At 41.9% G+C, this 25224-nt stretch overlaps 1 protein-coding gene across 1 annotated transcript; it reads right to left on the bottom strand.

The window, feature by feature from the left end:
- On the bottom strand, positions 1 to 20312 carry LOC143482157 (Fc receptor-like protein 5). The gene is made up of 7 exons (XM_076980436.1): positions 20256 to 20312; positions 13996 to 14028; positions 13233 to 13571; positions 10538 to 10816; positions 2006 to 2344; positions 1347 to 1619; positions 1 to 649 (listed from the first exon to the last, which is right to left on the bottom strand). The coding sequence occupies exons 1-7, from the start codon at positions 20284 to 20286 to the stop codon at positions 108 to 110; spliced, it is 1836 nt and encodes a 611-aa protein (XP_076836551.1). The 5' UTR covers positions 20287 to 20312; the 3' UTR covers positions 1 to 107.
- Positions 20313 to 25224: the final 4912 nt, after the last annotated feature.

The following is a 25224-nucleotide window of genomic DNA, read 5'->3' as shown; positions in this document are numbered from 1 at the left end:
GCTGAATCTCCTCAACAGTAAACACTCAACAGTGCAGTAGTGTTGAACCACTCATTGTTGTTTTAATACTGTAGCACATTAAAGTTTATCATGCAGAAGAAGTTAATTCAGTACCTGTGATCGTCAACACAAGACCAGGAAAGAGACAAAAACACCAGAGAGGAATTAAAAACCAAGAACAAATCCATGACCACAAGAGCGCAGAAAATATAAGAAAAGTTAACAGAACTCTGCAATGCAGTCAAAGAAAGAACAGACAATGGATAGATCTTGTATTCACAGGATGAGGACCTCTGATGTCTAGAAGTGGTACTGTTGACAGATGTATGTATGACATGGAGTAGCTCAAGTAGACAAGGACTACACTCACTGTGTACTGTGATGTTGACAGGATTACTGCTCCCTCCGGATTCAGACTGACACCAGTACAGCCCAGTGTGGGATGTGACAAGGAAGCTGATGGTGCAGGTAGATCCTTTAACTGATCCCCAGTCTGATGAACAATCTGACACTCTCCCACTGTGTCTGTATCCTCTCACTTTCCATCCAGTAGAGTCTCTCTGTCCCTCACAGCTCAGTGTGAGGGAGTCACCATAAAAGTGTTGAATTCTGTTGGGTCTGATGATCAGAGAGACTGTAGGAGACTCACCTTAAACCAGAAAACACAAATCAGATATATTATTGTCTTTTTGTAGCAGACATATATCACCTTTCTTCTCCATTCTGATGCTTGGTTTGAACTGCAGGAGATGGATATATATATATATATATATATATGTATATATATATATATATATATATATATATATATATATATATATATATATATATATATATATATATATATATATAGGATATGGTCTCTGGTGTACACACACACAGACACATGTATACACGGACTATGTTTCAAGTACATTTCGTTCAATTCGCTAAACTACGAACCAACTAGCACAATTTGCTAACCAGGGAGGATTTAAAGTTAACATCTGGCTAGCTAGTCAAATATCTAACTGAGCTACCTACAGAAAGAACTGCAAAGAACTTGACGCTAATGGCCTGTTACAACAATTTACTGCAGAACAAGATGTGTAATAAAATAATAGAATTTTATGTGTAATAAAAATTCAAAGTTTCTCATCTGGCCCATTCAATAAAGTGCATTGGTGCACTTTATTCATTAAATCCTCCATTTTCCTTGAGACTGGTGTGATCGCTTCCTTCTTTTTTTGCAATTGGTATGTCAATTTTAATTGAGAATTGTAATAAACAAGTGAATAAAATTAGATTCAGCTGTATTCTGTAATATTCTGTGATCAAACATTTCCATTTCCCAATTAGAGACTCACTGTGTACTGTGATGTTGACAGGATTACTGCTCCCTCCAGATTCAGAACGACACCAGTACACTCCAGAGTGGGAGAGGAATCTGATGGTGCATATAGATCCTGTCCCTGATCCCCAGACTGATGAACAATCTGACACTCTCTCACTGTTTGTGTATTGTCTCACTCTCCATCCAGTAGATTCACTCTGTCCCTCACAGCTCAGTGTGAGAGAGTCACCACTAAAGTGTTGAGTTCTGTTGGGACTGATGATCAGAGAGACTGGAGCAGACTCACCTTACAGACAGAAAACACATATCAAATATATTATTGTGTTTTTGTTGCCAATGTATAGTGAATACACTTAACATGAAAGATAATGACCAATTTTGCAAATTATATGATTCTTGAATACCATTTTAATCTGACATAGTTACACTCCTGTAACTTTAAGTTTTATTTCATACCTGATATACTTATCGCCACCTGAATTTTAATTTTTAAGACTAACAGAAACAAAATGAAATGTTCTACTCAGCACATGCTGCCCTGTTCGATGTCGGTGTTACAGTTTTTTATTGACAGATGTGTTGCTTTTTGTTGTTGTCACATTAATCACCAGTATCCTGTATCTACCTTTATTATTTCAGACACCAACCCATATTACTGTTGTATTTCCTCACCAGTGATCCATAGTGGCTGAAGGTTGCTGTATTCTGTCTCATAAGGTGCTTCTCCTCTCTCTGCTCTGCACACATAAACTCCTGTGTGATGAAGAGCAGCAGGACTGAGAGTGAAGGAGCCTCCAGCTCCTCTGCTGCTGTCTGAGAGGAGATCTACACTATACCTCACATAGCCATGAATGTCTAATACTAGTGTTACACCTTCTCTGTAGGGAACAACTCTGTACCAGCTGAATGTCCATCCTGTAGAGGAGTCGCTGACCTTACAGCTTAGAGTCACTGAGACTCCTTCAGTCAGCCAATTCTGTGGAGACACACTCAGTACTGCCTGGAGTCTCTCTGTAAAGCAGCAAACACAAAATGCTGAGACATAATTTAATCATAAACAATGACAAACATATATTTTTACATTTCATAGTAGTGCTGGGCAGTATGACCAAAATTCTGTATCACAGTATTTTTCGAAATTATATCAGTTTCACGGTATTTGAGAGTTTTTTCCCCCATGCATGATGTTAACTGCATTGATTACAAAAAGAATTACTGCAGTAGAGTGGTTAAGAGTACCCTATTCCACTGTTAGAAAAATGTCTCCACCTAAGTATTACATATAATACAGATTTGCATGGCCCCACATGATCAGTTTTTAAATGGTAGCACTAAAGTATAGTGAATTAATCATATAGCATGGCAGTTGCAGTAACAATGCAAAACCTTTTATTTAAAACATTTTTCAGACATCAAAACTGTAGGTTTATACAACTTATGTGAACCAGCTACACGTAATTTTATAAATTGCACACCAGTTTGTTAATAACAAATAAGAGGTATTTAGACATAAAATAGACAGGGCTGTTTGTCAATAGTTAGGCAATACTATTGTACTGAAAAGTCCCAAATATCGTACTTTTAATTAAACAAATAAATAATAACAGTGGTCGAATACTGAGGAGACGGTCCCATCTCTTTTAATGTGATTGTTGTGTCCGAATGAAATCACGCGTACACATTGATGGAAAGCGGAGATAGAAGTTCTGAACAATTATACTGAAGTTTATTAACTACTATCAATATCATACAGGTAGAATGTCCGTGCCTAATTGCCGCTTACAGAAGAGAGTTGACTGGGGTTTTTTTTTCCACGCGTTCTTTCTCCCGCCTAAAAACATGGCATTATGGGAAGTGAAGTTTATAAATTACTCCATACACAACATTCCTCCCCGAAAACCTTTAACCTAATCCATTTCTTTTAAATCAAAACAATAGTGTTTACTTACACTTACAATCATTGTCAATCCATTTCAACCATAACAGAAAAAAAAAACACATCTGTATCTTTTACAGAATAGCTTAATTAACTCATAACATTTCAGTATGTCAAACGTTCAGGAGCTCGCCTGATTCTCTGTGGTCGGTCATTGACTGATTCATTCACAATTTCATTTAACTCATCTCCTTCCAGTTCAAAACCGGGTACCATCTCTGTTTCAGGAGGATCATACAATTGTTCTGCCATTACTTCATCATTCTCAGTATTTGTGCATTCACCAGAAACCTTAGTAGCAATCAGTTGATCAATGTGCTTTTTGTTTATTTGTCCGTCTATGTTTACAAGGTAAGTAAGAGGACCCAGCACTCGTTCAATTACACCATGTTCCCATTTCTTTCCTTCCCCTCCCCGGAAATTCTTAACCAGCACTGCTTGATTTGGCTGTAACATTCTTACATGGGTTTGGTCGTTTTTCACATGTTGTTTTTCTTGCATTTGCACTGCAAACTTTGGAGTCACTTGTGACAACCTGGTTCTGACATTTCTTTTTAGAAACAACTGAGAAGGAGTTTTCCCTGTAGAGGAACACGGAGTGTTTCGGTAAATGAATAGAAAACTATCTATGCAGTGTTGTAAGGCTCGTCCCGAATCTTTCTGTTTATTCAGTGACTGCTTAAAAGTTTGAACCAACCTCTCAGCTAATCCGTTGGATGATGGACTGTATGGAGCAGACTTGATATGTTTAACTCCATTTGCTTCCAAAAATGTTTCAAACTCTTTTGACACAAGCTGTGGGCCATTATCCGAAACAACCACTTGGGGGAGCCCATAAGCTGCAAACAGACTCCTCATAGCTTCAACAATAGCTGTAGCAGTGGTACTTGACATCAATTTCACTTCTGGCCAACGTGAATACGCATCACTAACCAACAAAAATGTATGTTTCCCCTTTTCTGCGAAATCTATGTGAATTCGCTCCGAAGGTAGCTCTGGCCATTTCCACGGATGCACTGGTGCTTTGTTAGGTGCATGTCTGTTGTTTTGACAGGTAGGACAGTTCTCTGCCATGGCTTCAATTTCCTTATCTAAACTAGGCCACCAAAAATGGCTTCTAGGTAAAGCTTTTGTCCTAACAATACCCAAGTGCTCTTCATGTAGTTCCTTCAACATCTGAGGTCTTAATGAGGTAGGTATTATTACTCTTAAACCCCACAAAACACAATCTGCTTCTACAGTAAGTTCATCACATCTATTCCAGTATGGCTTTTAGTCACTTTCACTCACATATTTTGGCCATCCGGCTTGTGTTAGATGTCTCACTTTGGTAAGTATTTTCTCTTTGTCTGTTTCTTTCTTTATGTCTTTTGCTGACACAGGGATTGATTCTAACCACGACACTCTGAATTTGGGGTTGCTTTGTGGCGCCACTTTCTGCAAAGGTAAACGGGATAACCCATCAGCATTGGCGTGCTCTAAGGAGGCTTTGTAAACTATGTCATACTGATACGCTGACAACAATAAAGCCCATCTCTGTAAACGTGCAGCAGCTAATGCTGGTACTCCTGTCTTTGGTCCCAAAATTTTCACCAGTGGCTTATGATCAGTGACCAAGACAAATTTCCTGCCATAGAGATAATCCCTGAATTTTTGTACACCAAAAATGATACCCAACGCTTCCTTCTCAATTTGTGAGTAGTTGATCTCTGTTTTACTCAAAGTCCGTGAAGTGTATGCTATAGGTCTTTCACTACCATCTGACATTTGGTGTGATATCACTGCTTTTAGACCATAGGCACTAGCATCGCAAGCCAGTAAAATCGGCAATTGTGGATCGAAATGTGTGAGAACACTAGACGATGCCAACTGTGATTTAGCTTTCTCAAACGCTGCCTGACATTGGGTGGACCAGTTCCATTGACTGTCCTTCTGTAATAACACTGTCATTGGTTTTATAATGGTTGAGAGATTCTCAAGAAACTTTCCATAGTAAGTCAATAAGGCTAAAAATGCCCTAAGTTCTGTGACATTTTTAGGGACTGAAGCGTTGACTATCGCTTCCACCTTATCGGGTACAGGGTGTAACCCTTCACCGTCAATTTTGTGCCCCAAGTATGTTACATCTGGCTGACTAAAGCTACATTTGTCTCTATTCACCCGAATGCCTCGGTCTTGTAAGCGTTGTAACACTCGTTCCACATTTTTCCAGTGTTCTGTTTCGGTTGACCCCGTGATCAATATATCATCTAGGTAGCATACAACTTTTGGTAAGCCCTGAAGAATTTGATCCATAATACGTTGGAATATTGCTGGTGAACTAGCTATTCCATAAGGTAACCTGTTCATTCGGTAAAGCCCTTTTGGTGTATTAAGGGTCAGGTACTGCTTAGATTCGTCATCTAGTTCCACCGGTTGGTAAGCTTGGGTAAGATCTAGCTTGGTGAAATATTTTCCCCCAGCTAACTTGGCAAAAAGATCCTGGGTTTTAGGAAGAGGGTATTTGTCTACCTCTAACCATGGATTTATGGTTACCTCGTAGTCACCACAAATTCTGACATCACCATTTGTTTTTGGTATGCACACAATTGGGGTTGCCCATTCACTATACTCTACTTGAGTGCAAACTCCCATTTCCTGTAATTTAGCTAATTGTTTGTCAACAGCTGCACTCAGTGCATAAGGCACAGATCTAGCCTTGCAGAATTTTGGATTGGCATTTCCAACCACTCTTAGCTTTGCTTTTACCCCTGATATGACCCCACCGTCTGCATTGAATACCGGAGAGTATTTCTCATGCATCTCTGAGAGAGGATCAGTAACTGGTAAGTGATTCACTCTAGACCAGTCTAGACGCAGGTGCTGAATCCAATTTCTGCCCATTAGTGTTGGACCACTTCCTTTTGCCACTAACAATGTCAGTTGTTTTGTTTGCTCACCACACTGTACTTTCACTTGAATTTGACCCATGAGTACAATTGGCTCTGAGGAGTACGTTTTAAGACGCACATCACATGGCTGCAGTTTACACTTTTTAAACCGCTTGTTGTACAGCTTTTCTGAAATTACACTCATAGCTGCACCTGTGTCAACTTCCATCTTAATCTTAAAACCATTGCATCTCACCATTACCATATAAGGCTTCACATACTCACGGTCACCTTTCACTGTAAACAGTTCATAGTCTTTTGGGACCCCTGATACTTCAGTCTCTGCACAGTTCTCAGCTCCAGGAGGCTGTCCTGGCGCATACGCTGCTCCCTCCGAGAGTGATGCTGACCGTTGGCTTCGCGTTGCACTTGTCCCCTTATCTGGTGATTCTCTCACTACGTAGAGAGTGTCTCGCTCGGCTGGTGCACTCCTCGTTGACGTTCGCTGTCCGCTGCTGTGCTTGCCGAATTCCTTGGTTCTGCATGCTCGCTCCAGATGCCCTTTTTTATTGCACGCTCTGCACTGGAAATCTTTGTATCTGCAGTTGGCAGGCGAATGCCCTTCTCGCTGACATCGGTAGCACACGTCGTCTCCTCCTCTCCCCTTTGGCTTTTGTTTCCTCTCAGGTTCTTTTTGGCGCGCATGAGCCTTCCCCTTGAAGCTGCTCACGCTGTCGGTTCTAAGCGGTGTTTGCTGGATCGTTTTTAGACTGCTCGTGGTGGACTCGAAATTGTGCACAATGTCCATGACTTTTGTCCACGCCAGCTTTTCTCCATATGCAGCACTCAACAGCTTAGTTCGTAGCTCTTTACTGCTAATTCCATAAACTAGCTGGACTCTTAGCTGCTCATCCAACTTGTCACCGAACTCACAGGTTGTTGCCAGTCCTTTTAGCGCAGCCACATATTCAGTTACGGTCTCTCCATTTTGCTGTTTTCTAACACGGAATGAATAACGTTCACTTAACACATTATTCTTCGGCACATAAAATTCCCTCAGTGCTTTTAACAAGTCCTCTAATGTGCAGTCAGACCGCTTTTTCGGGGCTAGCAAGTCTGTCAGTAAGGCGAATCAATATCATACAGGTAGAATGCCTAATTGCCGCTTACAGAAGAGAGTTGACTGGGGGTTTTTTTTCCGCGCGTTCTTTCTCCCGCCTAAAAACATGGCATTATGGGAAGTGAAGTTTATAAATTACTCCATACACAACAGTGATAAAAAGCTAATTATTTTGAATCATTTTGACCATATTTGTATTTGTATAAATATGTAACTTGATTAAGCTGAAGGTGCTGGAAAATATGGAAAATGGACCTTGTGTCACGGTGAGGCGGCCCCCTACTGGTCGCCTCCGTCCACAGCGGCTGTTGTTGTTGTTGTTTTGTGACGTCGTGTGCGTCCCTCAGGTGGGCGGAGCCCGTGATCCGTCTCACCTGAGGGTCGTTTGTTTGCCTATATATGTCTTGTCTTTGTACCTGTAACGTATAGAACACGCTGAGAGGGATCCTGATGCGGAATAACACGTTCTTTATTTGAATAACTCTGTACAACTAGCCACACGATGAGCAAAGTGACGTATGGCAGGTGCAGAGCAGTAGCGTGGGAGCGGTGGTCAGTGCGGTCCAGGGTCGAGAGGCGAGGGCAGAGTCCGGGAGGTATCCAGGGATCAGGCAGGAGACGTGGTCTAGGGGACAAGCAGAGTTCGGCACACAGAGAGACAATCAGGAATAACGGCTTAGTATGCAACGACATGAGGCAATACTTCGCAACCAGGAAGTGAAGTCTGGGTGCTTAAGTATGCCCGGAATGTGGGCGTGGTGGTGAGACAGGTGAACGTGATTATGTTATCTGCTATTCCTGACAGTACCAATTGACCGCTGGTCATTATATCCTTAATTTGGAGATATTGCACGGGTTTTTGGTTTGCACACTTTCTATTAAACCATAATTTTTCCCTGAGACTTGGCGTGATCGCTTCCTTTTTGTTCGCACACCCTGCCCGTCACAGAATGACCAGCCACCCTTCGGAAGCCGCCAGTCTCTTTTACCTTCTCCTTCGTTCATGGTCATGTCTCATGGTAAGTGTTTGTCTGCGTGGTGTTTTGTTTGAAGAGCTCCACCGTGCTTTGGTGTTTTGTGTGCGGGTGTGTGGCACGGCGAGGACCAGGGCAGTCTGCCCTGGGAAAGCTTTTCATGTCCGTTATTCGTTGCGAGAGTTCCGCCGTCCGTTTGTTTGTGTGTGGCACGGCGAGGACCAGGGTGTCTGCCTGGGAAAACTCTCATGTGTATGTTATAAGTGTGTACGGGTAGCGGACCGCAGGATCAGTGTGCGTGCTCGTTTGTTATATGTTCAATGTTTCATGTGTGTGACACAGTCGCCGCTCGTCACCGTCGCCTCGCTCCCCGTGTGTCTTGTGTTTAATGTGGGGAGCGACTGCGACTCTGAGCGGCGCGTCACTATTGTGTTTGTATATGTAGAGCACGCATGTTTTTGGTCCCGTTCGTTTACCATCTGTGCACTACTTTCTGTTTGTCTAGTATTTGCGTGTTCGTTGTGTCCTAGCGTGTTCGTGAAATGTCGTTGTTATATGTAATTCCACGCTTGCTCCTCCCCTTAAATGTGTGTTTGGGGGGGGACCGGTTGTGGTCCCATGCCACCGGGTATGGCACGGAGGGCGTCGGTGTGTGGTTGGGGGTGTGTGTGTGTGTGCGCGCACTGTTTCTGTGCAGGTGCTTCTCCCTGGCGGTGTCGTGGTGTTCCTTGTGGACCTTGGTCCTTGTGGGGGTCTCCATCTTGGCAGGAGCCCCCTTGTGTTGTGGGGTGACCGGAGCCCGGTCATGAAGAGCCCCTCCCTAGAGGGCTGTGGCCCCCGGATGTTTGGGGTCTGAGAAGCTCCTGCTGAGGAAGGAGATCCTCCCTCCTGCCCGGGGTGACCAGGAGGCCCTTGGGGCTGCTCCCTAGCCCGCGTCGGGGGTGCTCTGGGCCTCGGTCTCTGGCGCGCCTGGGTTGGGTGGAGGAGTTCACCTTGCGATGAGAGGCCCCGGGAGGGGTTGGCTCCCCAGGAGGCTGGGGTGACCCCTAGCAGAAGGCAGGGGTCAGCTCTGGGAGGAGGTAGGTCCAGGAGGTGAAGTAGCCATGCCTCAGGGAGGTAACCTGCACACACGCACACACTAAGGACGATAAAGGAGCCGTAGCTCCTCGTCCGCACACCCTTGGGGCTCTCTGGCTAAACGCTGGTTAGGGCGTGAGGGCCCTGTGACCGACCGGGCCGTGGTTTTGTGTTGTCAACGGCTCGGTCGGTACAGGGTCCCGCCCGGGGAGGTGAGCTGAGTAATGTTTTATGTGTTGTGTTTCAGCTCCCGGACTGCAGGAGATGTGTCCCTGCCTGTCCCTGCCTTCCTGCCCCTTCGTGTTTTGTGTGCAGCCGCTGTGTGCCACACACCCAGTGGAGGGGATTGCGGCTTGGTGGGGGGGTCTGTCACGGTGAGGCGGCCCCCTACCGGTCGCCTCCGTCCACAGCGGCTGTTGTTGTTTTGTGACGTCGTGTGCGTCCCTTAATTTGGAGATATTGCACGGGTTTTTGGTTTGCACACTTTATTTTAAACCATAATTTTTCCCTGAGACTTGGCGTGATCGCTTGCTTTTAGTTCGCACACCCTGCCCATCACACCTTGAAAGTGCCGTTCGAGTGAATTCCACCTTGTAAAGGTGTATGAACCCAACAAACATAACTTAGCACAAAATACAGGGCTGAAGAGCAGAACGCACGAAGTTACAAAAATCAAGAGGTGCACGAGCTCGTGATGCGATGCCACCGCGATTGCGTCATTTTTGCCGCACAAACCCTCGCGCCAGTCGCGATGCATCAAGTTTAAGGAGCTTTATGGGTGGTGCAGCAGATTGCTATTGCTCTTGTTACTACTAGCCGTGACAACTTTTGCTCGACAGCATTTGCAGTAAGTGACTGTTTGGTCCACATGCGATCTTTAAAATCCTATGTACTTCCTGACAACAGTCACGGCTCCTTTCTTTGGCAAAAGTTCCTTTGGAGCATCATTTTTACTTCAATGTTTGGTAGCATTTGTGGCTTAACACGTCCCTTGTTTTCAGCAAGCTGGATTTGCGCTCTGTTGCATGTGTGCTTAGCAGCACAGCAATAAAAAGCATCCCTTAAGAAACAATTAACGACCATGCTGCTTTCTGGACACGTGAAGGCTATTTAAACCGGTGTGGCCGGTATATGAAAAATTCTTATGATAACAAAAATAAACACCGGTTTTCATTGCGAACTGGTATACCGCCCAGCACTATTTCACAGCACTGCATGGATACGCACTGTGTACTGTGATGTTGACAGGATTACTGCTCCCTCCAGATTCAGACTGACACCAATACACTCCAGTGTGGAATGAGTAGAGGACACTGATGGTGCATGTAGATCCTGTAACTGATCCCCAGACTGATGAACAATTTACCAACCCCCATTTTGGTGTGTAAATTCTCACGCTCCATCCAGTAGAGTCACTCTGTCCCTCACAGCTCAGTGAGAGAGATTCACCTTTAAAGTGTTGAGTTCTGTTGGGACTGATGATCAGAGAGACTGGAGGAGACTCATCTAACAAATAGAAAACACAGTTATGATGTTTTATTATGACAGTCTAATCATAATATGTTTAATGATCTAATCAAGTGATGAATACATGGAAATATCCAGTTTTACAGATTCTTTGTATAATGAATATGCAAAGGTAGCAAACAGTTTTACACCTATTAACTGTAACGAATCAAGGGAGGGCGGGTGTGACGCAAACGCAAGTATCTATGTAAATTATTAATTTAAAGACCAAAAGGAACAAGAGAGAATAACTAAGGACAGGAGAATACACACTAGACCAAACATAAGCTAGACAGCACGGCAACCAAGCAAACACACTAATAGAAACACTACTTAAAACACAATGCAAGAAATATAAACTTTAGACACACCACAGGAAGGACTACTATAATAATGGATGAACAAACAATACTAAAGCATGACAACCATAACACAAACAGGACTGAAATAACTGAAAGACTAAAAAGCAAGAAGACTAGAACGCACAGAGAATGCATACACAAACTAGAAGCAAAAGACAAAGGCTACAACAGAACCTAACTACTAAGGGGAACAGAATAACAGGGAGAAATATACAAGATGTGAAGGAAAACACAACTACCAAGGAACAACTACATAAACCAGCAAATAGACATGAGAACTAAAACAGGGAAGACAAGACAGAACAAACCAGACCAGCAGACACGAGAAACGAAGGGAGGGTACAGGCTACTGAGCGCGGAGAGAAGCATAGACCGGAGCGTGCAGGAAACATGGCAAATACAAATACAATGACCGACACGGGAGTGAAACACTAGGGGGGTTATATACACAGAAAACAAGACGGTGAAACAAGACTCAGGTGTGTGTACTAATGACGAGGGCGTGACAGACAGGGGTAGGAACGAATGGGAGTAGGGAGCTAGGTGGGATCAGGGAGGAGGGAGGGGCTGGACGTGACATTAACAAACGTAAATCTTAAACTACATACATATATATAGTTATAAACAGGGGTGCACATAACTGGTATGTAAGTACACATACACGTCAAAAATTAGGAATGCGTAATGTCACTTGTGTTACTACGCGCCTTTGCGTACTTGACCGCCACATTATCAGCACCACTGTTTCATATGACGTTACACATTGCTCATTAAGCAGCTTCTCTGGCGTTTCGCTACCTACAAAGAAACGCCAACCGGAGTGTATCTCCAAGCTGTGTTGTGGCTTGAAGCTAACGATTAGTGCACTGAAATGTGGTGCAAGATTTGTTGCTCGCATCCACATCTAGCAGACAAAACAGGTTTGTTTTATAAGGGCTCAAAAAATTTCAACCATCCTTTATTTGACAAACATGACAAGAGCAAGGAGCACACGAGTGCGGCACTAGCCATTGCTAATGAATAAACTAGCCGAGAAGAAATGTCCAGTCACCCACTTTTCAAAGGGTGAATGAAGCTGAATGAAGAACAGCGGCAAGCTGTTTAATATTGTTCTCCTCACCTTCAATAAATCTAAACACGTAAATCGCATGTCTTCCTTTTCTGAGGATCTTACTATATGGAAGCGGCTAGAAGTAAATGTCGGAGGTGCTTATCATTCATGTGAAGGGGTCACACGGATCGTGCAGAGCATCGCTCACACCAGATTCCCCTAATTTTTCTGATTCCCCTAAGGTGGCTCCACCTTCTATAAGTAGCTTCACAAAACCCAGTCTTTGTGAGGGCTTGGTGTAGGTTACAGTACATGTAGCCAGTCTTACTGGTAAATGGTACCAGGGGTTCCTGGTACACCTGCTAGTCTTCAGTGATCTTCCTACTGGTTTTCTTACTCCCTAATGGTACAGTTGTGCCCTCCTGCAGTCATTGTTCCTGGTTCTAGTCCCTGTTCTGTTATTCACAGTTCTATTTCTCCTCAGGTGTCTTTCTCTTTTCTCTTGGTCCATCTCATCAGCATTTGGGTTCCTCTAGGAGAGTTTCCTTCGGTTCCTTCTGTAAAATCTGGGGGCACAGACCACTAGTGTTCATAACCCCTGATCACACTGGTGGTCCTGCTGCCCCCTTAGACCTCAGAGTGGATTAACTCAATATTACCAATTTAGAAAGGTAAAAAAAACCAGTAGTGCTCAGTATTCCACCTCCCTTAAATATCTGCACTTAATGCTACATTATCTGATATATTATCTGATATATTATATTCTAATCAGGTAAGGGTCCTAAAGCAGCACACCCAGTTCTCTCTGTGTGACTCTTTCACTTGTGCCTCTCACTGTTTATGGGCTGTTAATGCCTAGTTACTTGTCGTTGTTAAAGTTCTTTATTTCAAGATGTGTTTTGCTTTTTGTTTTTGTCACATTAAATATTACCAAAATTCTGCATCTACAATTATTATTTCAGACACTGGGTATACAGGAATACAGTCTGCTGAATTTCCTCACCAGTGATCCACAGTGGCTGTAGGTTGCTGTACTGTGTCTGATTGGCTGGTTCTCCTCTCTCTGCTCTGCACACATAAACTCCTGTGTGATGAAGAGCAGCAGGACTGAGAGTGTAGGAGCCTCCAGCTCCTCTGCTGCTGTCTGAGAGGAGCACTACACTATACCTCACAGAGCCATAAATGTTTAATTCTTGAGTTAAACCTCGTCTGTAGGGAACAGCTCTGTACCAGCTGAATGTCCATCCTGTAGAGGAGTTTCTGACCTCACAGCTTAGAGTCACTGAGACTCCTTCAATCAGCCAGCTCTGTGGAGACACATTCAGTACTGTCTGGGGTCTCACTGTAACACAGAAAATACAAAATCAAAATATTGGGTCTTTAAAATTGCCATGAATGAGTTCAATTTATTGTGCCTCAGCACAAACACACACTCCCCTGAAACACAATAACACCATCATCTGAGTGTTACCTAAAGTAATGTTAGTGAAGCCGTATAAACACCTTTTATATCTGTGGATTTTAGCTATTAGCCACTGTAACACACTTGTGAGGTGTTAGACGTCGAGAATGTTACTTCTCGAAAAATGCTGGGTTTGTATATTAAAATATGATATTTTAATGCTGTACCCAAATTTAAACACAGACACAATCTCTACACTAATTCTGGCATTTTTCTACAGGTGCATTTAAATTGTATAATACATAGATTAAAAATTATATACATATCAAACTTGCATATACAAACATTAACAGGAAGAAGTTACCTTGATCAGACAAATCTTGAAGGGACATCAGCACTAAAAGAGTAAGAGGTAAAAAGAACATAAAGACTAAATTATTAATTTAATAAAACTCAAGACAAAATGAAAACAATAAGGACCATTTTCTGTTCTTTGGTGCTTTCACTTCATGGGCTCGATATTCTCGGGCATTAGCATAGAAATTCTTGCCATTTTTGTGACCAGTGGAGACAAAATAAACCAGCACAGTACAAAATATGATTAGATTTTGTTGTGACATGTTGTACGCGTACGATCTGAACAAAAGGAACTGGGTCGCACCTCTGGAAGTAGTTTAAATTTACATTTTTTAATCCTTGTAGGCCTAGTTTGGCTACAAATTATACAACAGATGAAACACACTTTATTTATTTGCAGTTATTTAAAAATATTCAACTATTGTTATTAAAATATAACAAGGGGAAGAGCTGATCGGAGAGCCGTACACTTACCTACCGCAGCCCACATGAGCTCACAGCTCTAACTGAATTTATATATGCACACACTTCATTGAAGAATATAAAATTAAATTCACAGTACCTTAATAAACAGAGCAATACAATATGCTGTATTCGTTTTTCTCAGTCAATTTGTAAGATGGTGGTGCATGCACACGCAGCGGATTCTCTCTCACCAAAGCAATTGGCATTTTCATGTTTTTTGTCCCGTGATTCACAGGTATCCGAGCGAGGCTAGCCGCTAGCCCACACAAGCCAGCTATCCCCACCATGAAATGTACGCACTTTGGACAATAAACTGGACTACAGACGATTACTTCAGTCAACTCAGAAGTCCGTGAGAGACTCTGCTTAAAAATGTATTAGTTTGGTTCTACCATTCTACACACTGAGCTATTCTTAATTTCCACTTTTGGACAATAAATGACACATAATGCACAGACAGGCATGAATCTGAGTTCACACAAGCACACATGAATATGCTTACATTTGAGTAATAGCACCAACCCACGTTGGTGACCCCTAGTCTAAAATAATGCAGCACATAAATATGAGAATACACAGGTCTCTCTACCATGTATTCTGATAAAATCACGTAATACTGAGTACATGAAAGATCATAAGTTGTGTCTTTATATCAACCATAGATCACATAATGTTCACAATGATCACAAATTTCAGAGACACATGGTTCAGCTTTATGCCTGGGTCCTTTGTCCTGGTTCCTTAAGGGCTGGAAAACTGAATACTGGTTTTAGGAATAATTACCCTTTCCTTGGTAGGAAGGTTGTCGAGTTTGGTGTCTTTAGATTGAGTTCACTGAGTTGGTTCCAGTAGGCTGGATTCCAATTCCCTGTACAATTCAGATTTGGAGTTACAAAGATCTCTGAAATATTTGCATCTTCAGTTCTGGATTTTAACACAGCCCTTCCAAGGTGTTGTAAATTGGGTTTAAACCTTGGGGAATCAGATAAAGCTGGAATTTAGAGTATTATGAGTGTAGGTCCTTCCTGAGTTATGAGCCCTGTGTCCTTTAAAGGAAGTTTGATTCTGACCAGAACTCTTAGATGGCCTTTCTCCCAGTTCAGGAGATCAGATAAGGTCAGAATTCTAAGCTTTGGGAGACAAAAACCATTGTGAAAGTGGATTCCTTGGAGCCTGGTGATGGTTGAATGCCCAATGTTTACCTTTACATACAGTACAATCAAAGAGATTTGGATGAATCAGTTTCTCACACTCTGGGGGATGGGATCCTCTCTGGGGTGATAGTGAAGAAATACTTGGCTGTCTCCACTACACACTAGTGATGCCAATGTAAACCATGATGTGAGAAAAGTACAAATCAACGGAGAAAAACTGTAACTACAGGTAACATTAGCCAAGCATGAACTGGTGAAATAGCAGGAAGTGCGCAGGAGGTGCGGCTCAAACAAAAATTCATGCATACTAGTCATGGAACTATAGTCCCTACACCAAAGTATGGCTCTCAATTATTGTTCACTTGTAACAGCAGGTAGGTGGAGGCAGGACACATGAAATGAAATAAAATTAAATGTGAAATGAAATGAAATTAAATGTGCCATATTTGTCAATTGTGACATGTACTGATGTTCACAAACAGATCTACGCACAGTACATGGGCATGGAACGAAGACGAATCAAACACTATCCATAAACACCAAATAACACTGACTGAAAACACTAAGATACAGAACTGGGGGAACATGGACGCTTAGGGAAACAAAGACAGGAATAAGCAAACCACTAAAAATATAAATATTAGGCACAGAATTTACGAACAATGACCAATAAAGCAAATGACGAAACACAGGACTTAAATACACAGACTGAACCAAGAACTAAACATGACACACCTGAAAACAATGACGAGGGGGCGGAGTACAAGGGTGGGGCGTGAAGTCAGGTACAACCACAAAATTCAAAATGAAGGCCCACATGAATGGAAACCAGGGGAAAAAAAGTCAAAACAAGAGGCGTTGCCAAGGGGACCACAGCGAAGGTGAGGGGATAATGGTGACATCACTGAGTAAAAGTGTTCATAATTTCATGAAAAGAATTTACATAATAATTATGTAATTTACATTAGATTTTATAATATTTTCATAATGCCAGTGTCACGGTACAGCCCCTGGACCCTTGCTCTTTGTATCTATCTAAGGTATCTATGTTGTGCTTATAGCTCGTCTTTGTTAGAGTCTCACTGTGTGTGTGTCATGTTATTTGTCTATGCTAGCCATAGATGCACTGTTGTTTAAGCCTGCTAAAAAAACATCTCGTCTAGGCATCCTGTCTTCCTTTCACGTTATAGCCAGCTGTCTGTTTCACGTTTAAGTCAACAGAATTTTTTCCTTTACAAAAAAAGCAAAAAAAAAACAACAAAGTTTGTTGTTTGGACATATGTTTAGAGTTGTGACATCTGAAAAAACTGAACACATCATTTTGTGTCTTCATGAAGTGAGAAATATCATGATGTGTTTGCATTTTAGAAAAGAGAGATACCGAGAACGCAGCCGTAAAGATACAGAGCTGCAAACTAAGGCTGCACCCACAAGTTTTAGATGTCACACGTCCTGCTGTGTCACTGCACCCACCACGTCACAAGCGCATTTATTTCTGTTCCCCAAATGATAAAATGTTGATGAATGCTCGTGCACAATATGAAATTAATTTAAAGTGACATTAAGTGGCTTTAATAATTTTCTTTGTATAGAGCCCCCATACTCAAATAGCAGCCTGAGAGCTGCTTTGAAAAGTTTTTTTTTTATGATTTTTTTTCAATCGCGCTATCCGCTCTTATCCGGCTATCCGTTCGCCGCCACCCCAGGTTCAAATCTCACTCCAAGTGATCTTGAAAAGTTGGCAACCCTGGTTATACGTTATATTGTTATGATATGTTATCATACATGGTCACAATAAATGGCCCCTTGAGTCATTGAAAAAAAATTGTGGCCCATCATCATTTCTATTTGAGTACCCCTGGTATAGAGAGAGGGAGATAAATGGCCTGAACTACTATGTTTCTTTTTTTTATGTCCTCTGTGTAATGTGAGATGTTCCTCTTTATTTCATGTTTGTTTGAATGTCTTTGTTTGAACAGACATTACATCTGGGTTAAAGGCTGAGTTAATTTCTTTGCTCTTACTTTATTGGGTGATTTAACTGTATTCAGGTGCTCTCTGGGACTAAATATAAAAGAGTCATTAAAGTGGGACTGAGATGGTAATATTATAGATCACCGGTGACAAATATTGAAGATGTTTAACTCAAATGTTTAGAAGGAGAAATTTTGTGAATGTGAATTACAGAGAGAAAAATGTGCTCAGAAAATTCCAGGTCCAGAGTCCTAACAAAAGTAAAGAGATGTGAACTTTAAATTGAGAGTCAATAAGCTGAATGGAGAAAAGAGAAAATGTAGTGAGTCTGCTGAGTAGAAAGCAATTCACTGACAGAAGATTTTATACTGTGACACATGCTCAAGGCAGAGTGAAAAGGACTCGGAGAATATGAGCTGGACGTTCAGCTGGTTCAGAGTTCAGGGGTCCTGGGTAAAGAATATGAAGTTCAGCTGGTACTGTTGAGTCATACTGTGAAGTTAATTCCACTGCAGACTCTTGGCACCAAAGTTGTGTCTGTGCAGTAGAGTTAACAAAAAGTCCAGCCAGTTCTCCTTCAGTTGGTAAACAGTCCTAAAGTTGTTTATTAGTCTGTAAATGTAAATCTTGTCCCCAGGGCCGGCGCCACGAGGGGGGCAAAAAGGGGCTTCGCCCCCTCAGGCGAGGTGTCCCGCCCCCTCAATGTAAATAATAAGACCCATTTATTTTACAGTAATCGCTACAGGGCGCCCCCTCGCCCGCGCAACAATCGTTACACGCCACCCCCCGCTTACAATTTACGTTCGCCAGCCCTGCTTGTCCCTGATGTAGTGGATTATAGTGGCAGTGCTGTGGCTGCATGGATTACTATTTATAGGAACTGATGTAACAGGAGTCCATATTGATGAGGACTGTACAGACTAACTACAGTGTAGTAAGGGTGGTCCAGTCCACACATACTAGTATATAATCTACACAAGGAGGAACTGAATGGAACATCAGGGTTAGTCTGAACCAGTCAGTGAATCAAGAGACCAGTGGTCTACCAATGTGGAGAGACCAGTGGTCTACCAGTGTGGAGAGACCAGTGGTCTACCAGTGTGGAGAGACCAGTGGTCTACCAGTGTGGAGAGGTCTGAAGATTGTGAAAACGTTAATGACTTTACTGAGGAAAAACAAGAGTGTGTGAGAGTGTTATAGGGTCTCCAACATACAGGCTGCTACAGTCTTATTGCTCCAGTAAAGGAGGGAGACACAGTGCTGCAGGTGCATTTTCCACCAATGGGTGTAGATGTTGCTGTGTGTTACCAATTCACCCACAGCCCCAAAACGAGGAGAACAGGGCCGATCTGTGTGTGGCAGATTGGAAGAAATTGGAACAGCTTTGAAATTTTGGAATAATTTGAAGTTGTGCTAAGTGATAGACTGGTGTATCCTTAGCAATTAAAAATGCAGAAAGTGACTGATCAAGGCAGATAATCTCAAATGTTTCCAGTGTAGTAAGGCAAACCACAATGAAGGTGAATGTTTTAACATAGAGCAGCACTGTGCCGTTGTAGCAGAAAAGCTGCTGTCTCTTCCCTGGTGGTGCCACCCCAATATGACACATAGGTTTATATTACACGTTATGGTGAGCCGGTCTCTCCATTCTGGGGAGAGACCCACACACACAACCACGCCCTTCAGACCTCCCTCACTCTGAGTCGCCCACCTACTAACACATCCCTTTCATTATTTTCACCTGTTCTTCATTCCCTCTGCTCTATTTACAGTGGCAGTTTACAGGGGCAGTCATGGTCTGGTGGTAGGGAACTGGTCTTGTGACCGGAAGGTCGTGGGTTCGATTCTGAGGCCAGAGGCTATGACTGAGGTGCCCTTGAGCAAGGCACCTTATACAACCCCTGGCAAAAAGTATGGAATCACCATATTTTTGCATATTTTTCCATTATTTTTCCCTGTGCTTGCTCAAAAAAAGTAACATTTACTTTGTTTCCACAATGTTTTCATTTATTTTTTTAGTATTTCTGAAAGCCAACAAGTTGCACTTTGGAATGACCTTATTATTGTATTATGTTTTTGACCTGAGTTTGTTCTACAGAATAAAATGTCTGAATGAGTGCTCATCCCAGACTGGTGATTCCATACGTTTTTGCCAGGGGTTGTAGTAGCATTCTGACCTGCTTAATGGACACTCAATCCAACTTTAGTCTTGATACACATTACATTTGTTAATTTATCAAATATAAAGTTATTTTATAAGGTTAATTCACCAGAGAACGTGTAAGTAGTCAATGCTGGATTTTGAAACAGGTGATGTTTGGGCAGTCTGCTGAAATAACATAAATAAATCAGATTTTAAACATTATGGATGAATCCAGTTCCATTTAGCCACCAGAACACCACAGGGTTATGTCTAAATTTCAACATATGACAAGCTGGGAATGAGAATGTGTGGGGTAATCAAGTCATCTCCATCATGCATGAACAGCACCTTACAACATCCTCCTGCTCTCCAGCCCAGTACACCAAACACAACCCTTTACACAACACACATGGATACAGTTTGGACAACTGAACACATGGACCTCATCACTCAGGATCCTCAGACTGGATATTACCAACTTCATACAACACCACTCACTCTAATGAAGACATGAAGAGAACATTTACTCACAGAGAATCACAGGGAGTGGACTGAGCTCCATACTGTCCAGCAATGACAGACTAAACAACTGTGTGTTAAATGCTCAAAACTTCCTGTGTTCTTACAGTTAAAGTAAAGAGAGAGGAACTAGTTCCTAGAACCAGGAAATTACAGTAAGTCTGATTTTAAAGCATATGCAGTTAAAAGTCTACTGCAATAGCGGTGGACACAATTGTAGGTGAACAGAAAAGTGGTAAGGAGACGTTCTCATCTGTACTATAAATTTCACTTGATGCATGAACACCCTCCTGTGTGATCCTCTCCTGTTTCTGCAGTGACACCTCAAGCAGGTACAGGCTAATGATGATTCTTGAAAAGTAAGAAAGTAAGTCGCTTTTTTATGTTGATTTGGTGTTCCTCCGTGTGTGTGTGTGTGTGTGTGTGTACATGTGTTGTGTGCAGCTTGGGACTGTACTGGACTTATGATTGTAAATCTGCTTTGTGACAACATGTTGTAAAAAGTGCTTTATGAATAAATTTAACTTTGAATTTATGAGTCATCTCACAATCTAAATGCTAAGACAGTAGATTGTCTGAGGTTGATTATGTTCAGAGTTACCTAACTAACCTAGTTCACCAGCTACCTACATACATAGCTAATAGTTTGGCTAACAGTGTTAGTGATAACACTTACTAGGAATGAAAGATGAGAGTTGGTCCTGAGAGGGGTTGGATGGAGGAGATACAGCTCCTCTGGGAGAGAGTAAAGCAGGTGAAAAAAACACATGACACTAAAATTACAAACATTACATCAAGTTCTAGGGAGGCATGAAGTGGTTTTTAATTCTATAGACCAAGGCCACTAGACATGCCTCATCTAGTGCCCCTAATTCTATAAATCAAGGCCACTACATGTCTCATCCAGAGGTGTCAATTCCAGGTTCAGAAAGTAAAAGTCCTCACCAGGATTTTGCTCAGGCTTCTTGGATTGTGTTGATTCCACTAATCTTACTTGGATTGCACTAATTAGAAAATCTAGCAAGCTTGAGTAAAATCCTGGTGAGGAATTTTACTTTCTGAACCTGGAATTGACACTTCTGGTCTCATCTAGTGCCCTTAATTCTATAGACCAAGGCCACCACACATCTCATCTAGTGTCCCTAATTCTAGACCAAGGCCACTACATGCCTCATCTAGTGCCCTTAATTATATAGACCAAGGCCACTAAACGTCTCATCTAGTGCCCGTAATTCTATAGACTGAGGCCACTAGACATGCCTCATCTAGTGCCCCTAATTCTAGACCAAGGCCACTACATGTCTCATCTAATGCCCTTAATTCTACAGTCCAAGGCCACCAAACGTCTCATCTAGTGCCCCTAATTATATAGACAAAGGCCACTAAACATGTCTCATCTAGTGTCCTTAATTATATAGACCAAGGCCACGAAACATGTCTCATTTAGTGCCCGTAATTCTACAGACCAAGGCCACTACACATGTCTCGTCTAGTACCCCTAATTCTACGGACCAAGGCCTGTTCCTTACGCCACGCATACCTAGATTTCTAATTTCTCTGAGGTTGATAAGCTTACCTTGCATTCTGTCTTCTTTACACACACACACACACACGTACACACATAGACAAGCACACTCTCTTAGTCACACATCCAGATAGAGAGTAAGATTTACTTCCTCTAGTATCACGCAAACTCCAACCAGCCCTTGTGGGAAGTTTGAAAGAAAACGTTCTTGTTCTTGTTTATACTGAACTGGGATTAAAATGTTGCTGGGCTGGATGACTGCAATAACAGCCATTTATATAGTTGCAAATTTACCAGTAGAAAGGACATAAAAAAATAAAAATATGTTAAAATACAAACTCTAACTCAATCCCTCAAAGAAAAAACCAAACAAATACCCCCCCCCCCCCCCCCCACCCCAACTGTCCAGTTCCAGTTAGTAACCTGTCATGGAACAAGCATTCACCCTGTTACAGAAATCAGTCAAGAGACTGCTAAAAATAACCACCACCACCACCACCCCCCCCCCCCCAACCACACACACACACACACACACACACACACAGACACGCACACAGAGTGTGACACAAAGTGTGAGACAGAGTGTGAGTAACAACCACCTCCAAAAGTCAGTTGCTGCATCCACCATACCCGCACACACAAACACAAACACGCACACACACACACACTAGCCTGTAGTGTTTGTTACCCCTTTTCACAGCTGAACCCACATTATTTAAACTGAAGCAAAATAGCTGACTTCTGCCTGCTGTCAAGCCACTGTATTTGTCACAATAGTGTGTGTGTGTGTGTGTGCGTGTGTGTGTGTGTGTGTGTGTGTGTGTGTGTGTGTGTGTGGTTGGGGGGGGTATTTTTAGCAGCCTCTTGACTGATTTCTGTCTCTTTGTAACCAGGTGAATGAGTACTGAGTACTGTAGTACTAGAGTTGCACTCTTCATTAAAGGGCTGATAAGTGTATGTGTGGACAGGTAGACAGAAAGTCGGATCAGATATATTACAATGAACAGAACAGAAAGGCTGTGGTGGAACTGGTCTCAGTACAGTGAGACACATTATAATGTTACATTACAATACTCAGATCTTCTTTTAAGAGAGATAAATTCCTGAAAGTGTCCACAAAGGGACACACACCATGTTCATGCTGTAAATACTTTAACACTGGAACTATGCAAACTCAAAAAACATTGTGGAAAGTAGAAAACAGAATGTGTAGCTGAATAGAGAATAGGATAGAATATTCAGGATAGAATATGAAATAATATTCAGGTAAACTGTGACACCCAAAATGGAATACTTTGCCCGCCGAACTGAGCGACTGACTCACCCAGATCTCTTTGATTGTATGTAAAGATAAACACTGATTCTTTACCCAGCAACAGGCCCCAAAGGACCCACATCCACAATGGTGTTTGCCTCCCAAAAGCCTACAATGCTGACCTTATGATCTCCTGAGCTTGGGAGAGAGGCCATCTAAGAGTCCTGGTCAACATCAACCTTCTTCGGAGGACACTGGGACCACAGTCAGGAAGGACCATAAAACTCTAAATTCCAACCTTATCTGATTGGCCACAGTTTAAACCCATTGGAAGTCCTGTGTTAAAATCCAGAACTGAAGATACAAATATTTCAGAGATCTCTGTAACTCCAAATCTGAACTGTACACGGAATTGGGATTCAGCCTACAGGAACCAGCTCGGCGAATGCAGTCTAGAGACACCGAACTTGACTACCTTCCATACAAGGAAAGATTAATTATTCTTGAAACCAGTATTCAGCTTTCCAGCCTTTAAGGACAAAGGACCACAGGACCATGTGCCTCTAACTGTGAACACTGTTATATGTGGTTGATATAAAGACACAACTTATGATCTTTCATGTATTCAGTATTAAGTGATCTTATTAGAATACCTGTCATTGTATAAACTAGAGATGTGACGATACCAGTTTTTAGGTCTGATACCGATATTTTACATTCGATATCTGTCGATACCGATACCAATTCGATATTTTTTTAAATAAATTGTTTTTAAATGCCTGGATGCATTTTATATAAGTCAATAGTCAACAAAAGAATTGTAAAGTTACATACTAATTTGCAAGAAACACATTACACTCAAAAAATTGTTCAGTTTGCAAATACTGATTTTTTTTATTTAAACATTGACAGTTTCACACCATTTAGCTGTTCAGAACTATCCAGACCTTTTTTCTGACATTTTAAAACTTTAAGCAAAATTTAAGCAGAATTTTCAAAATAAAATTCAAAATGCAATTTTATGCATTTCAAAGGCTCTTTGGCTCTGAAAAGTGCAATTTCACTATAAAATACTGTTCATATTTAAAAATATATATATATATAAAAAGATGTAGCATTGACCCTTTTATACTTGAAGCTCAACATAGATAACTACAGTGGAAAATTTCCACTGTAAAAATGTAGTAATGAAAGTACTGTAAACATGGCTTCTTGTGGCACTCAACCACTAAGATGGCTGTCAAATATAACCCTAGGTTCAACTCTGTGAAATCTCTGTACAAAACACTTGTAAAATAAAAACAGTATAAAAATAAATAAACACGCACACTATGAACTAAAGTATGTGGATATAGGTCTACCCTACAATGAGTAGCTGCCCAACATTGAACAACAGTCACTTTTGAAAACCATTTTGCAAGAGCTTATTCACTTTAACATGAGAGGCAGGTTCTTCTTTAGAAAGATCAGCATTTCGGCCTTCTCAGCTGTCAGCCTGCTTCTCCTTTCATCAATAATGATGGCAGCTGTACTGAAGAGTCTCTCACTCTCCACACTTGTTGTAGGTGCACATAGAAATTTAGCTGCTGTAGAAGCCAGAGTGGGTAATCTAGGTTGGTTGACTTGCCAGTATAGCAGTGGATTGTCCGAGCGCTGAATAGTTGGCTCGCTGAGGTAGGTTTGTATCTCAAAGCGTGCACTTGTGGTGGCTAACTGAGAAACAGATTCTACAGTGTTCTCCTTCAGGATTTCATCAAAAATGCTTTCAAGTCTGCTGTGGCTCGCAGAGTCCATCCGTGGTGTCTTCTTAGCTGGTTCCAAGGCTGCTGAACACGATGCCCCCTCTGCTGGCTCTGAGGAATCTGCTGTGGTTTTCCTCAGCACTTCCTCCATCTTCCTCACCTCTACCATCAAAAGAGCTTTTGCTTGTTTTGAGGCTTCAATATTTGCGAAGCATCTGGAATTATAAAAATAACCAAGCTATAATATAAAGTGATCAGTATCATCCTAAACTATGTACTAAAAAACTTAAGTAAAATATCCTCAACATTTTCTATCACACACACTCCTCTCTCTCTTTCTCTCTCTCTCTCTCTCTCTCTCTCTCTCTCTCACACACACACACACACTTTGATCTGATAAAATAACATCAGCGAAAACTCACATACCTGTCTTTATATCGTGGATCTAGCAGCGTTGCA

Source organism: Brachyhypopomus gauderio, chromosome 18 (assembly GCF_052324685.1).
Source record: "Brachyhypopomus gauderio isolate BG-103 chromosome 18, BGAUD_0.2, whole genome shotgun sequence".
Taxonomy (NCBI): Eukaryota; Metazoa; Chordata; class Actinopteri; order Gymnotiformes; family Hypopomidae; genus Brachyhypopomus; species Brachyhypopomus gauderio.
Note: the sequence above shows the minus strand (reverse complement) of the source record. Positions and strands in the feature narration are given on the sequence as shown.

Bases quoted from the DNA above. Each gene is read 5' to 3' on its own strand.
- LOC143482157 (XM_076980436.1), bottom strand. From the start codon at position 20,286: ATGGAGCTCAGTCCACTCCCTGTGATTCTCT. The intron at 13,572-13,995 runs GTAACTTCTTCC...TCTGTGTTACAG, and splicing joins TCAAGATTTGTCTGATCAAG to TGAGACCCCAGACAGTACTG. The intron at 10,817-13,232 runs GTGAGGAAATTC...TCTATTTGTTAG, and splicing joins ACAGCCACTGTGGATCACTG to ATGAGTCTCCTCCAGTCTCT.